The sequence below is a fragment of the Grammomys surdaster genome, unplaced genomic scaffold (genome assembly GCF_004785775.1).
Source record: "Grammomys surdaster isolate TR1022 unplaced genomic scaffold, NIH_TR_1.0 126531, whole genome shotgun sequence".
Classification (NCBI taxonomy): Eukaryota; Metazoa; Chordata; class Mammalia; order Rodentia; family Muridae; genus Grammomys; species Grammomys surdaster.
In genome coordinates this window covers 6,511,986-6,528,816 of record NW_021621323.1, presented here as the reverse complement: position 1 = coordinate 6,528,816, position 16,831 = coordinate 6,511,986, and the positions used below count along the sequence as shown (strand labels likewise).

The window sequence follows — 16,831 nt, the reverse complement described above, 5'->3', positions numbered from 1 at the left end:
AGGCTGATACATGCCACCATTCAAAAATAAAACAAAATCAGTAGGAATAAGAAAACTCTCAAGAATCAATATAAACAAAATATTCTAACCCTATAGTTTAATGGTAATGTAGTTTCCTAGAAGGAAAAATGTAGCCAAAGAAAATACTATTCTGGTTGATTAGTCCCTGCTGAATTTTAGTTAAAGAAATAAAAAGAAAACTTGACCTTTGTTAAGTTGCTAGGGCTGATATTGGCATAGTAACCCTGAAACCATATGCTCTCCCTCTGGGTTTGGAAGTATTATAGGACCAATCAACTAAGTAGGTATTTCTAGTATTATTGGCAATGAAGGTTTGGATTTTATTGGGAAAAAGGAGATACAAACATAGGATAGGGGAGGGATGAAGAGCCTGTGATGTTGGGCAACATTTCGATGTGTGAATAAGCTCTGACTTCAAGACTAAAAAAAAGTCATGATGGAGCCTAAGGAAAATGCAGAAAAAGTGACTCTGCTAAGAGGAATCAGGCGTCTCGGACAGATGATCCATTTGAAGACAGAGCAAGAAGATGATGGACAGAGGATGAACCCAGAACATGTCAGGAGTGTGAACAATGGGGGAGCCATGGCTAATGGACATGAGGGCTGGCATGCAACACTTCTGCTGGTTGGTGACGAGCACAATTCAAACATCACGGTGAATAATGGCAGGGATGGTGTATGTCTCCCAGAACGAGACAAGGACCCAGACCTGTACTCAGCAGACACACTTAGGACCAAGCACGCCTTAGATTTCAGAGACTTTCAATTTCAGAATATTTGTATAAACTTTACAGTTGAGCCATCTCTAAAATCCTGAACTCCCACCTTATTTGAGACTGGGTCTGTCTGTCTGTCTGTCTCTGTCTCCGTCTCTCTCCTCATAACCCCTACTACATATAAGGCTAGCTGCCCAGTGAATTTCCAGGGAGTATGCTGTGCCCACCTCCCATTTCTGCGATGGAGAGTGGGATTACAGAGCCTTGCACTACTGTGTTGTACTGCATCGAACTGTCATGTGGGTTCCGGGGATTCAAACTCAGCTCTTCCTGCTTCTATGACAAGTACTTTACCCACTGAGCCATTCGTTTTCCCCTGGTTCTTTCAGAACATTTTTTGTTTCATGTTTTTAGATTAGAGACATTTAAAGTATTCCAAAATATTTTTTAATGAGTGTAAAGAAGAGAAAAGTACTTTGAAAAGTACAGAAAGATAAACGCCAACTAACAAAAATTTATAGAAACAGAAAACCATAAACTTGTAATCAATTAGTAATACCTGATTGAATCAAGAATCACCCATGCATATGGCACCCATTAGGAAGCAGATGGTTTATACCAGGGCTCACAGGGTGGGGCTGGCAACGAGCAAGTAAGTAGTTTGAAAATACAACCAGTAGGGTAGAGTATAAGTGGAGCCCAAGGAGAGAAGAGTCAGGAATAACTACAAGACCTTCTGGTCTGAGAAACTGGGGGATGTGTTACCACTTTCTAAGACTGGGCAACTCCAAGCAGGGAATTAAGAATTCAACTTTGAGCTTGGTAAGCCTATCAGATATCCAGATGATAATCTCAACCAAGTAGCTGGACCTGAAGCCTGGATTTCCGAGAAGTCTAGGCTGGAGAAAATAATTAGGAGATGTATGTGGATGTACTTCCCTCAGGAGAGGGAAGGTAGAAAGACAAGCTGGTTTTGGTCAAGTGTTCATCAAGCCCAACTGGAATCTAGGATTCTAATGCCTCTCTGGTGGAGCTGTATAAGACTTGCCATGAGACACAGCAAGAGCCCAGTAAGAGAGCAGTGGGGACGACATGCTTCCTCTCATCGTCAGTACTAACTGCGTATTTCTATTGCTAACTGGGGTAATAACTGAGTACCCAAAGAATGAGAAGGAATTGAACTGAGCACAGTTTTAAGGAATATACTAAGATACAGTTCTTGCACTTATGAAGTCAGGTCTAGAGATGAGGAGGGGGGCATCTGAGTAAGCACGGGGCATAGTAAGGCAGACGTCTGAGGGCCACAGGGACCATTAGGAAGGGATCCCCAGACGCACTCAAGTGAGCTAGTGATTGGGAACACATCAGGGCAGACTCTGAAAGTGTCATCACATTGAAAAACACATCATTAAACGTATAAGAAGTATATGATACAACCAAGAGTCAAACAAAGCTATGATTAAAAAAAAAAAGAAAAAAGAAAAAAAAAGATCATTCAGGGCCACATAGAGGGTCATGGGTAAAAGCATGGCTATGCATGTCTGGCAACTTGAGTCTGATCCCTGGAACCCAGGTAAAAAGCCCTATTAGGTGATACACATCTATATCCCAACACATCTACTGAAGATGGGAGGCAGAGACAGGAAACCAGCTGGAAGCTCCTGGGTCGGCAAGTCTGGAGTATGCATCACAGTGGTAAACAAGAGAGAGGTGGAAGGCGAGAACTGACTCCGGAAAGCTGCCTCTGAACTCCACGCAGTAGGCCTCACATCGAGTACATAGACAACCCAAATTAGACTTGGTGGGGGAAAAGGAAGAAATAAGGAGGGGGGAGGGAGGAACTGGGAGGAGGTAGGAGATGGATTTCGGAAGAGTTAGGAGGAATAGTGGGGAGTGAATATGATGAAAATCTAGTTTATGACTTCTTAAAGAATAAAAATACTACACTAGGAAAGGGTTGAACATAGTGGCACATGCATTTAATCTCAGCATTTGGGAGGTAGAGGCAGGCAGACCTCTATGAGTCCCATTCCAGCCTTGACTATATAGTGGGTTCCTGGACAGCTAGAGATGCATAGTAAGACCCAGTCTCAACAAAGCAAAGCAAAACAAAGCAAAACAAAACAAAACAAAACAAAACAAAACAAAAGCCACACATTATATTTTTAAAGTGTTATCTTTGGGCTGGATAAATGGCTCAATGGCTAAAAACACTTGCAGCTCTAATAGCAAACCCCCTTGGCTGCTCATAACCAACTGCAACTCCAGTTCCAGGGATTCCAACGCCCTCTTCTGGTCTCCGTGGGCACTTCATACATATAGTGCACATACATACATGTAGGCAAAACCACTCACACACATAAAATAAAAATGAATAACTATTTTTAAAAAGCTATCTCAATAACAAAACATTCCAAAGTGACAAAGACTTTGGCCTGTGACAGAAGACAGACTGGGAACTTAGAGAAGACACCATGCCCCAAACAGCGCCGGAAAGTCACACAGCCTTTACAGAGTAGATGGGTATAAAATTCAACATCAAAACACTTCCCTGGGCCAGACACTGCTCTTTCAACACTAATTCATTTAACATTTCCAACAACATTGAGGAACGGTGTTGTTCTTATGCTAGTTCTACAGGGGCACAGAGAAGATGTTCAGCTAGCTCAGGGTTGCACAGTTACTAAGGGGACAGAAATGGATTCAAATCTGGCTTTGCCAGCTCTTGAGCTTGCTGTTAATCTGAGCAAATTTCAGACTCAGTTAAGTGAAAAAGTAAGCGATGGATCTTTCATAGATCAGCAGAATACTGATAAGCTCTACACTAACCCTTACACGCATGTAGAAGAGTGAGTGGAAATATTCTGGCAGGTAAGCACACATGGTAAACGCACGGCATGTGCACCTGAGAAGTTCATAACAGCGCTCCTCTCCAGGGAAGGAAGGAATCTTAGACAGAAGGGGACTCGCTATCTATGTTTTTGTGTTTCTTGATATTTTACTAAATGCAAGTGATATCTGTAAATAAATAAAAACTTTTTTGGTTTATTTTTAAACAAGAGTTTCACATTGGGAGTGTCATGGAGCAGTCATTCTCAAGAGAAGAACCCAGGCTTACAAAATTTTAGGAATGAAGAGTTCAGAGACTGTAGGCTGATTATGGGATGGAAGAATGAATTGATCCTTGCGATCTTGGATTGTCTGCATTTTGCTAGCACATAGATCTTTGCTCAGTGATCAGAAACCTCAATTTATTCCACATGTTCATGGTCAGTGACCAACCCCACTTTCAGAACCAGAGGCAGAGTAGGTGTCTAACACAAGGCTCTACCCCATCCCCTGCCCCACTGCTTTAGGGACAGGCAGTGGAACAACTAAGAGCAACAGAGGCCTAGGAACTGCCAGTTGGGGATCCTGTAAGCTTTGGGAACTCAGGTGCTCAGTGAGCCTGCTGTGTTTAGTGGCCTTTAAGGGAGAGCTCAAGATGCAGAAAAGCTGATGGGAGTTTTTCTATAGATTTGGTAGAATTTGGTTCTTACTTCTTCTTCCCTTGGAATTTTCAGTTTTTAAAATAAATAAATGTCTATTTTGCTTAAACCTTTTTAGTTTCTTTAAGTCTTATTTTGCAATTGTACTATTAAAATGGGTTTAGAAACTAAGGCAGAGAAGCCAGTTTCAATGTGGAAACGGTTGGTGCTATGCCTAAGATCTACACTACACTGTACAGCCAGGACTGGAATGTTGCTGTCCCGGCTGCTACTCATGCCAGGCTGGAGAAGCAGTGGAGGAGCAGGCTGGTGAGGAGTGAGTGGAAGTGACAGGTAGAGACCTGGCAGCCACTAGTGCACTCCAGTGTCTTGCTTAGCTCCACTGTGGGAGGACCAGTGCTCCTTTAGATGGTTCATCCAGCTTCTGCACACTGTCCACTTGCTCACTATACAAGTAACTGCTGTCTGTCTGCTATACATGGGTATCATTCTAGGTGCTGTTAACAAAATACTTGCAAACTTCTGCTCTCGTGAAAATAGCAGGCATCTTCATGGCTTTGTTTACACACGTGTCCTGGATGAGCATTTAATGATACAGACGTGCCAGGGAATGGCAGCTGCCTTTTTAAGAGACTAGTTTTTCATGTAAGCACACACCATTCCAGCAGAGGGGTTGTTTCTATTTTCATCTCATAAACAAAACAAGTTTGAAGATCTTTAGCAACTTTCTGAAAATCGTCCCACCTGCGAGTTGCAGAATCGGGAACAAGGTCTAGCTTTGCTTCTGAACAGCACTAATCCCACTAAACCTCAGTGTTCTTTATCGCACAATGAAGTCTCCGCCATGACACCCAACAGGTTTACTCATATCCTGCAAATTATGTAACATGTGCATAGAAAGTATCTCCTATGGGAAACAATGTATCACCTTCTCTTGATCTAACTTTGCTTACTGGGTTAGCACCTAGGGTGTGATTCTGTATGTTAGGAACCCGTTGACTAGTTCATGGAGTTAATTTAATTTAATAATGGTTAAATTCTTACTTTTTTTTTTTAATTTGCAAGCCAGTTGACTTCAAGTTAGCAGCTTAAAATTGACTGTGGGAAGGAAACTGGCTACAATCCAGAGTGCCACCCAAGAGCCCGATGTCAGACACTTACTAGCCCATCTCCAGCTACTAGAATACAATATTCACAGCCGCAGGACAGCAATTCCCTCAGACCTGAAAGATTTTCTTCTACTATTTGAATCTATAACAAAGGTGCACAAGGGAGCACATGATGCACACAGGTTTCTTTCTGAGCACTGCACAGAATGACATGGTCTTAAACGCACATACTCGGGAACGCTCCATAACCAGTGCACACTGAGCTTACAGCGAGTGAGCGTCTCTCAGGACGCACGCCCACGCAGCAGCTCAGACCATGATTTCATCTACCAAGGCTTTCTACATATGTCATTGGTCAAGAAGAGGTCTTGTTAAACAGCATGGTGGTCTCTAACCACACTAGCTGGTGCCTTTATAAGGGAAGAGAGAAAGAGGTTCAGGTACAAAGTCAGGAAGGTCAACCCTGTGAAGACAGAAGCAGAGATCAGAGAGGCAGCTACAATCGGGAGTGTGCTGGGGACTGCCAGCAAGGACCCGAAGCTGGACGAGGCAGGGACTGAGTCTTTCCTGAAGCTGCTAGGGGAAGCAAGATCACATTGGCAACCTCACTGCGGACTCTGGGCCTCCAGAACTTTGGAACAATAAACTGTTGTTTAAAATGGCCCAGATTGCAGTTATTTGTTATGGCAACCTAGGAAATGAATACACTGCTGTGCAAATTAGACACATAGGGCCTACCAGGACACAGTGAGGGGAATTAAAACCAAATACTTCTTTCTGTCCTCTTGTTTTCTGTGAGCTTCCTACGACATCATGTGTTACCTCTAAACACAAGCTTTTAGAGTAGTATCCAATTTCTTGAAATTTTATATGGGAATGGGTGTAATTGTGTTTCCAGGCTGACTGTGTGCCAGCATTGAACAACTGAATTTACCCACATGTCCCATAAAGTTGGTTCTCTACACCAGTTTTACAGATGAAGAAGCTGAAGCTTAGCCAACATTAATAGCACTGCTAACCAATGCAGATCTAGGAAGTAACATCACACCTCATGCTGGTGATGACTTCACAGCTGGTGCTTAACACCACGAATACACTGTCCACAAGCTGTGTACTGCATGCCATGTAAGTGGAGAAGCACACACATGCAGCCATGCTAGCTTCTCCCAGGACTTCAGCTAGACACCGTCTGCTCTTCACCTTCCAGATCTCCCTTTCTTCCAGTCTCCATGGCTCTCTGTTCCATCCTGAAAAGCCTCATTATCCACTTACCTATCTGATGATTATTTTTCCAATGTCTAGACCATTTCGATGAAATGTCTATTTGAAATTTGAAAACTGTGTGCTTGGCCTTCTGTCCTTCTGGTCTGTTTTCAATTCCAAGTCTTCTCTAATATGAGCAAACCTATTTTGTACTTATCTATCAAGCAATTGATAACTTGGTTATCTGAAGGTGCTGGAGACTTATCCTGCTTTCCCCTGGTCTGCAGACAGTCACAGTGGCTTCACATGTCTGCCTGGATCTGTCAGCTCACCTCCATTAGACCTCAAGAAAGTGAAAGTTGTTTGGAAGACTCTGATCATCAGATAGGTGAGTGGAGTCCCCATCTTAGAGGGTCACAGGGGAAAGATGGGGACTTCAGGAGAGCCAGCAGAGCACCCCTGGTACTCTGAGAAGTCCCTAACTATGGAGAAGGTCGCTGGAGACATTTGAGGACTGTAAGGCCTCAGGTTACTCACTTTGCCTCGTCAAAACCAATCTTCACATGCGGCTTCATGAAACCAGAATTCCTGAACTGAATGGTGGATGCACTAATCCTCTTCAAACAGAGACCACTTTGATCAGAGATGGGTTCAGACTGAACACTGCCACTAGGAATAAGCATCTCAAGAACAATTGTGTATGCAGAGAAACATGGGAGGAGAAGAGGAAACGCCAGTAGAGCCAGACCTCCGTGTCAGGCTTGGAAGTTCAGGCCTGCAACTCTAAGGAGCCTAGCTGGCTCTCCTAATTCTCAGGATCAATTCTCATTGCTCAAAAGTGTCCTTCAGTGAGCAGCTTTCTCCAACTTCTAATGGTAACAGTGATTTAAAGGGATATTTTTAAAAGTCAGTATTTTATTCATGGAGGCAATTGCAAAACTTGTGGGCTATCTGGGAGAAAAATTATGTGGAAGTCTAGATTATGGTCACACAGAGGATATTACCTTCTTGTAATATAGGACCTGCTACTGTGCTGAGTGAATATTAGTGAAATGATTATCTTTTCTTTTTTGTTTCTAACCATGAATGGCTTCGTATTTAGTCAGTATCAAAGAGAGGTAGGAATAGTAGAGGGGGGGAAAGGGGAGGGAGGAGGGGGCATAAAGGCAGGGAGGGAGAGGGAAGGAGAGAGGGGGAGAGGGAGGCAGGGAAGGAGGGAGGGAAGGAGAGAGAGGGGGAGAGAGAGAAGGGGAGAGGGAGAGGGAGAGGGAGAGGGAACTAACTGAAGTTTCTCCTTTTCTGGCTATTGGCACTAAATCTCACATCTTCTCCAGTCAATGGAGAAGTAAAGAGCAACTACCTTAAATTACATGTTGAGAAACGTGAAGTGCTTCAACTTGCCTAAAACGATGTGGGGGGGGGGTAAGTGTAAAATTTCAAAATAAAAAAGAAAAAAGAAAACCATTGAAGACAATTGCACTTCAGGAATTCCTCAATACTCTGGAGGCAGAGGTAGGATGGTAAGTTCAAGGCCAGCCTAAGCTACACAGTGAGATCCAGTCTCACCCCCCACCCCCACCCCCCAAAATTGTAGAGATTAATTTAATCAGATGCTGTTAAAAAGTCAATACTCTTTAGCACTATTCTTACACGTTTGAGTCTTTAAAAATGTTTGAAAAGTATATGAAAAATGCACATAACATACATAAAATTCTACATGTAAAGTCAGAAGTCTCCAACCTTTCTGAGACCATAAAAGGAGCCATGGACGTTGGGTTACAAAGCCCTTGTTTTAACAAAATCTGTCTGTGTGTGTGTCTGTGTGTGTGCTTGCATGTTACAAAGCACAGATTATAGTATCGGTAGGGGATGTAGCCATTTTCTTTTATTTGAGCACAGTAAACACTTAGAAGAGTCAAAGGACATTCTAACAAATGCTGTGAACTAGGTTCTGAATGCATGCCCAATCCGTGGTAGTGATCTTTCCCTCTGGCATGTTAGGTAACTGGATCAGGCTAAATTATTCGGAATTAGTATTCCGACTAGATCTTCAGGATGGCAAGCCTCCTGACTCAGACAAGTCTGTGCAAAGGAAAGGGAGCTTTTGCAAAGATATGTGATATCCTCCAGCCCACAGCAGATCAGCCAGGCTTTATTAACCCTGACAAAAACTTAACAGTAAGGATTTTTAAGTGAGAGGCACTTAGACTGCAGACTTTACAGTAGGTGGGTAAAGGGGCCAAAAGCTGTCGTTCACAGAAACATCCCAATGAACCCTTTCTTTAACCATAAAACCCCAGGAGAGGGGTAGGTAGCAAGGCAGCTGCCAGCAAAGCTGATCAGAAGAGCTACACTAGTATCGCTGTGTTCTAAGCTCCTGGCGTTTGATGATTACAAATAAACTGTATTTTAGAAATGAAAGTCACTGATGTTGAAGTGCGAATGTTCACAAGGTGCCTAGCATAGAAGGACTCACAGCAAGTGAGGATGGGCTGCAGACACATTCCTAAAGCCACCTGTGGCTTCTCCTCTTGGCCCTGTTCCATTTGCTTGAGGAAGACACTTCGATTTAAAATTTTTCTGCACCACTTTCGGGAAAAGGAGGGCAGTGGGCCTTCCCTGGCACTCCTTGCTGAGTCAAGGACAGGCAGCGACAGGCTTGGGCCAGAGGAGGCTCTCTGCCGTCTCTCCTGTTCTAGGAGCCACAGATGAAATCAGAACCTGGCAAACACTGAAGGGAGAGCTTACAGGCTAGACAATGTATTATTCAATTTTTTAAAAGTGGAAAACTTCCTTAAATTCTGCATATTTATTTTCCCTAGCTTCCCCCGAATATGATTTTTTTTTTTTTTTGCTTTAAGGGTCAGCATAAATTCCACACTGTGATTGAAGACATTTTTATTCAGACAATAAAGAGGAAGAGAGTTGATTAAAGCAATCAGTGTTTAATCTTCAGGTGGCCCAGTTTTAACCTGTATGTGGTTTGAAAAGGAGCCACCATATATAATAAAAACTTTGGGTTAAAGTTAGTAAAAAAGTTACTTTCTTGGAAGTGATTTTAGCATATGATAGGAATGCATACTTATGTGGTAAAATACAAAAGCATCTCAGATAAAGAGTGTTTGGAACAGTGGTTTTCCTTTGGGCAAAAAAAGAGGACTGAGCAGTGGCTGAGTCGGGGCTCCCACTGTAACTATGTAGTAGGTCAGAGAGAGACAAAGAAAGAGACAGAGACATAAAGACAGACAAACAGCAAATAGGCAAAACATTACTATCTATTAAATTTACATTTTGGTACCTGGTATTTGTTATATAAAATTTTACAACTTGTATGCTTAAAATATTTTGAAATATGAAGTAACTGGTTTAAAAGAGACTACACCCACCCGGAGCTACCGAAGACAGCAGAAGGAATGCTTCAATCTGAAGAAAATGTTAACGACACCTGAGAGGACACAGGAACCAGTAATCCCAGAGAAATTAATCAAAAGAGAGAGAGGAAATAAGAAGAATGTGAAGACTTGTACAGCATATCCTAGAGAGCAAAAGAGCTTCTTCTTTCTCAACTACATGAAAGGAACATGCACATGGCACAGTGGCCTAAGTTCTAGAAAAGGTGGGTACCACGGTGGGGTGAGGGGAGCTGCATCCAAGTATCTACCATAGAGTACATAGCATGGAAATGCTTCCAATAGGAAATGCTGGGTTTGGGGAGATTCCTAGAGTTAGCTTGCAAGTCAACTTGATGCCTGGGACAGTCAACAAGAAGACACCCAAACAAGATACAAGTTTACAAGCTTCATAAAGTATAGCTTGGTTTCTGCAGCCTTAAGTCATGACCAGATCCCAAAGCTTTTAAGAGACCTCAGACCTTCACTACCATATTCACAGCATATCAACCACTAACCTTGCAGGGTGGCTCTCTAGGGACAGCTGAGAGGGGTGCTGGAAGAGGCAGGACAGGGAAAGAGGGCCTAAGTCCAGAGAGGCGGAGGCTGTCAGTGAGGGTGAAAGAAAGGTGAGCCTGGAGACACATACTTCCTGCAGGTCACGGTGTTGCATGTGCTCTCTCAGGAAGTGCATGAACTCCACCTCTGGGATGAACTATGGGTAGATATGCAGTAATTCCATGATACCACTGGAAGCATCTTTCTACAGACACTCTCATCTTTCATGTGTGCTGGACCACAGAATTCTAGTGCCACAGAAGGAAAGAGTACATGTATAGAACACAACGCACATTTTGTTTTGTTTGGTAGAAGGCCAACACAGAAAAAACTACTTTTTCTCCTAACATCAGTTCTTAAGTAGTTATGATCAGTACCAGTGCTGACAAGTCATGATCGATGACCCTGTTGCAGATAAGGACACAAAACTGCACAAAATATATGTACAGGACACACACAGGTAGAATATTCTAGATCTGACCCCTGATGACTTCTGCCCCCGTTTCTTCTTTGCTGCTCAAAATTCTCATCCTCCCTGTCTTGATTTGCCACAGTCCTTCATGTCTTGTTCCTAAGCTCCTGGCTCCTGGCACCTCAGCTGCACACTATGTGCAGGGCTGGTGAGCTACAGGAGAAAGAAGTCCTGACCCTTTGAAGAGGGCCAGCTAACCTAAGCCTCAGTTCCTCCATGTTAATAAATGTTACAAGAGGTAACAGATGGGAAACACGTGGTCCATCAGTGATGTGGAATAAACTATTGTCTTTGCTGCTGTTCTGCCCTGCATTCTTCACCTAGCCTCTGAAGGACTGGAAGCCACAGACTGTCCTGAGGGGAATTTTAGGTGTGCAGTCAATTACACTCGGCAGACATAGAAAGCAGGTAAACCATTGTCCTCCTAGGTGTGTGCCTGTTTCCAAAGGAGACTGGAAAATATACTGGACTGGTGGAAGACCTACCCTCAGTGTGGGCAGAACTATCTAGCTCTGTCTAACTAGTCAGCTGGAAGTCCTGCTAGACCAGAGAATCCTCTCCTCCTCTCCTTCCTCCTCCTACTGCCCCACATTGATGTGAGGGAAGGCACTCTTCCTTTCCTGCCCCCTCTAGGGCATCAGCACTCCAGGCTTTCTTACATTAGCATTGCCCCTCCCAAAACTGACTCACAAGAACCCAGGCCAGGAGTTGAGTTTCACTGGAAAGATAAAGAAGGTATGGCTCTTTTGTCTTAACAGAGTTCAGGAACCTGGAAGGCCTGAGCCTGGAAGTAACATGAAAAGGGGGACAAGCAACCTAGGAGGCAAAACCGAAGATAATGTCCCCAGTGACAGAACTTCACCGAGGGCAAGAGCTCCTGCCTTCACAAACCAGAGGCTGAGTGCTGTAACTTTTACTGCTGTTAACACATAGTCTAAGCCTGAATTACTGAATAAATAAAAACCTGCAAATCACTCGCAAGTTTTTAACTGTTTCCTTGCCAATTCACTGTGAGTCTCTGAAACACAACACTGGATTAGGGAAATAAAAACTTGGAACTAGAGAAAGATAGTCTCAATTAAACCAACAATGCAAAAGCTAAAGACAGTGAAGCTGTACTCAACACCCCCACCTCCCTCTGCCCTCCATGGTACAGAATTCATTCTGAGTGGCTGCACACGGTTCTTGTCAGACTCTCTACGGAGTACTTAAGCATATTTCCTCATTCAAAGTCTAAAACACCTTATAAAGTACATGCTAGTGGTATTTATGTATTTATATGCTTGGCCAGTTAGATAAGCCTGTTCAGCCCATCACTTGGGTCTGAATTTATGATCTTGAATAATACAATCCACAGCTGACACATTCTGCCAAGTATCTTCTCATGAAATCTCAATAAACCCAGTATTTGGAATTTATCTCAAAGAAATTTTTTATTTCCTTGGTTTTCTTAAGAGTCAAGGGTCTCACCTAGCCCAGGCTGATCTCAAACTTGCTATGTAGCTGAGGTTAGCTTTGGATGCCTGATACTCCAGTTCCTACCCTCTTGAGTCTCAAGGACTACAGGTGTGTACTATGAAACCTGGCTCAAAGTTTTACTAAAACATCAGAGAATATTTAAAAGAGAATATGATTAAAAGCCAGCTTTAAGATCACTGGAGAGGTAGTAATTTTTTCTTAGCTGATGTTGGAACTATCTCAATTAAATGGAGATGTTAATGGTGTTTGATGATTTGTCATTTCCATGAGATGAATTTCTATTTAAAAAAATTATAATAACCATGTAAACACTCCTGCGTGGGGACAAAGGAACATCCTATTCACATTCATTTGAAGCATTTGGTTTTGCTCCTGGGCAGTGAGAGCAGTAGACTTCAAACTTACTTTGACCTGAGGATAGGACTTCTTATTCTTCTCACTAGAGGCGCCTGGAAGCCCTCCGTGTGATGGGCCTTCACACACATAGCGGAATCGAAATCCCCTCTGCAGAGGTGAACACAAGCGGTAATTACTGAAACAACAGTGACAGGCTTACATACAAGTCTCTAAACATGCAAAATTGTGAAAGACAACTCTGCAGATGACATAACAGCTATCATGAAAATGATGCTAGCCGGTATTTGTGCACTGAGCTGTGGCAGAGAAGCCGGGCGCACCTGCCTTCAGCATAGGAATGATGACGAGTTTAAGCCTTTGGACACAGGGGCTACAGTTTGTTTCAGCTGGAGCCTCTGATTACCAGTTGCTGCTGCCAAGCTCCCCACTCGCCATCGGTAAAAGTTATGCTAATTATTTAAAGGAGTTCCCTTATCTGCTCTGATCACAGACCAAAGAGGTGTCTTTTTTAATTAATTATTTTATTTATTTCCATTTCCCTCCCTCAAAGTTCCTCACCCAATTCCCCGCCCTCACCTCTGAGAGGGTGCTGTTCCTCTCAGGGTATGCCCCTTCCCTTGGGGCCTCAAGTCTCTGAAAGACTATGTGCATCTTCTTCCACTGAGGCCAGACTAAGATGTGTCTTTTAAAATAAAGTCCATTAATGTTACGGACATGTCCTATGCTACAACACTGTGAATCTAACAGTCTTCTCAGCACCTCAAAGAATAAGATCGTTAATTTTGTAAAAATTAATGTAATTGGGATCCAGTCTGGTTAATGCTTGAACTCAATCACCCCCAAACTAGACAACAGTATGTGTAACAGCAGGCTCCCCAAATGGGCTACCTGTAAGGACGGGAATCTACTTAACTGACTTAACTGAGAAAATTCAAACACACCTTTAGTGTATAACTAACACACATCTTTTCTACAGTGCTTGTGAGGATTTAGATGGAGCTGTGACTCTGGGGTCAGCCTGGGCTACATGGTGAGACCCCGCCTCCAAACAAAACAAGATACAACATGCACAACACAACACAACAACTCGAATAGACAGTTAACACTGAGAGATGTGCCATGGAACTGGACAGTCTAAAGATATGTAATCTACCCTTTGGTTCATTTCCACCATCCGTGTCCAAAGGGTCTCCAAGAAAGAGAACATTTCTAACTCAAAAACTTAACATTTTATATGGTTCCGTATCTTTAATCACAAAATTTCTTCGTAGCATTGGAAAAATATGTACCTGTTCACTTTCATACCTTATGGAGAGTGATGTCTAACACTGTAACCAACATGATTTATTGTATGGCACGACACTATGTATTATTCTTGGTTGAATATGAATATTGAATGTTCTATACAAAGCAGCATTTATTCTGAAGATGTAAATTTGTATTGGTCTGTTAGGTTGGTGAGATGCTGTTGAGCTGGGCGTGGTGGCTCACACCTGTCATCTTAATGCTTGGAAAGGGGAGATAGGAAAACTGCCACCAGTTTGACGTTTGACGTCAGCAATAACTACAGATATTTTTGTCTCAGAAATAAATTAATTTTAAAAATTAAATAACAACCAAAAATTAGGTAGTCTTAAAATGCATGCTCTGGACACATTTCTAATTCTAGTATTTTGAAATTAAATGTTCACTATCTACCCCTATTCATCTCAGGAACTCTGTTTACTTAATATGAGTCATTAATCTCAGAGAGGCTCCATACATCCACTCAAAAAGCCTGACTTACTTTCCCTAAAGCCAGATACCAAAATAAAATCAGACTGGCAAACACACGTGATGTTTTCCACACATAAGATTTTATATGTTCACATATAATGGATTAAATTTTGAATTCTGGAACTATACTAGCTGTTCTAATACATCATAAATACCTATGACTTTGGGGTTCATGATAATAAACTGCACATTAAAAATCTTATCATAGAGCTATGCTTAGAAAAATAAGGTTCCGGGGCTGGCAACATTGTTCAGTGAGTCAGACTGATCCCCAGGACCCACATAGTAGGAGGGCACTCACTCCCAAAGTTGTCACCCAACCTCCATAGACATGCTTGTACATACACACACACACACACACACACACACACACACACACACACACACGGAGGGGAAAAGAAAGAAAGAGAGTGCACACATTAAAAAATAAATCAATGTGATTTTAATATTTTAAAAAGATGGCTACTAGAGAGATGTCTCAGCAGAGTACTCAGTAGTTAAGAGTACTGTCTGCTCTCCCTAAGGAACTGGAATCAATTCCCAGCACCCACACGGTCGCTCACAACTGTCTGTAATTCCAATTGCAAGGGACCTGTACCCTCACACCAACGCACATAAAATAAAATTAAATAAGTTATTTAATTGTTTTTAAAGGACCTGAAACATCTTTTGATGTGTAGGTACATTTTGGACTCATCGGTTTTATGAATTAACCAAATCTTACAGGCTAGGGTATTTTCCAGGATTCCAGATTACTGGGCAGAATCTCACAGAATGCAACTCTACCTGGAAGAGCTCTGAGAAGAGTGACTTTATGTGAGAAATCATCTTTACAAAGATGGACACAGAAAGAGCAAGGGCAGGTGTTATCAGCAGCCTGGGGCAGGGTGTGTGTGTGTGTGTGTGTGTGTGTGTGTGTTGGGGGGCCGGAGGCCGCCTATAAGCAACCTGAACAATGCCTCAAAGCAAAACAAGTTCCACATGGCATTCCTGTCTTTACAGTAAACATTTCCATCTGATTTCAGCTTTACAAACTAGCGATGACATCCCTAAGATGTTTCTACTATTTACAGCTGACCACATCAGAGTTAGTTCTACAGCATAGCACTATGTGCTCTCAGCATTTCACTTCTTAGCATTAAGTGGTATAAACCACAATGTGTTAACCTACTCTCCTGAGTTACAAGAAAGAACAGCCCAGAAAAGGCATTGGGTGACATAACTTGGTAGGCCAGGTATACAGTCCTTCAGCGCTACACGGATGTGAGGAGCATATCCACTCAGAGATCTAGTGACTTGGTTCTCATTCTGGCAGGCTATACCATATCTTCCATCCCATAATAACTGAAATGTTCTATTGGCAGATATTGAAGACTCTTTTACAGTATTAGAGTCACACAGCTTCTAACATGTGTATTTGTAGATTGGGGACCATTTCAATCTAGAGCTAGCGCGCACAATATCTAGTAGAAAGTGAAAGAGCAGACAAAAACAAAACAAAAAAGTCCTCTCTTGCTCCTAGAAGGCTGTGATCAAAAAGCCAGCAGGGGTGGGGAGGGATCCCATAGTCCATTCTAATTCCTCCCAGTGTGTTTACTGCCTTAAGCTGCACACTCTATGCACAGACAAGGCCAGAGCTTACAAAGGCAGGAGGAGCACCCTGTGGGCATGGACATGAGCAATAGAGACACAGAGTAGCTGTGGACCTTTGTGTGAGCATTTCCTTATGGATGATGAGAATCACCAGTGCTTTCCCTGGAAGCGGCTGATAAGCTAAGCTGGAAGAGAGACAGACTATCAAGGACTTATAATCAACTGATGTTTCAAGGCCATTTGAAGAATGCCTAAGAAAAATGTAAAGTAGACACAGGAAGTTATTGCATAACTCGACAGGCTGTTGATCATTCAGATAAAACACCCACCTCTGTCATCAGATTTAACTACTATCACTCAGAGCCTGAGCCTTAACATTAGATGTAACACTACCAAACACCCAACCCCTTTATTCTTACCTGTTTTGGTTGCTCTAATATTTGAAGGTATGGGCCATCTGTTAAAAACAAATACAACGTAAGAAAACCAAAAGAAACTGTGAGACTTCTGGAATCTAGTATGAAATACAAAGTAAGCCAAATGCTGAAATTATGTTTTAAACAGAGATTTCAAATCAATTTTATCGATGAAATTCTACTGATATGTGTTCTCATTTGAAATATTATATATATATATATATATATATATATATATATATATATATATATAT

General features: G+C 42.3%; 1 protein-coding gene across 2 annotated transcripts in view; it reads right to left on the bottom strand.

Moving 5' to 3' along the window:
- Positions 1-16,831, bottom strand: part of Nfkb1 (nuclear factor kappa B subunit 1) — a 109,010-nt gene that overhangs the window by 59,889 nt on the left and 32,290 nt on the right. For both annotated transcript variants that reach the window (XM_028760382.1, XM_028760383.1), the window contains exons 5-6: positions 16,581-16,618; positions 12,841-12,939 (exon numbers count right to left, since the gene is read on the bottom strand). In XM_028760382.1, coding sequence (XP_028616215.1) covers positions 12,841-12,939; positions 16,581-16,618 — 137 coding nt within the window. The remainder of the gene's footprint in view (positions 1-12,840; positions 12,940-16,580; positions 16,619-16,831) is intronic.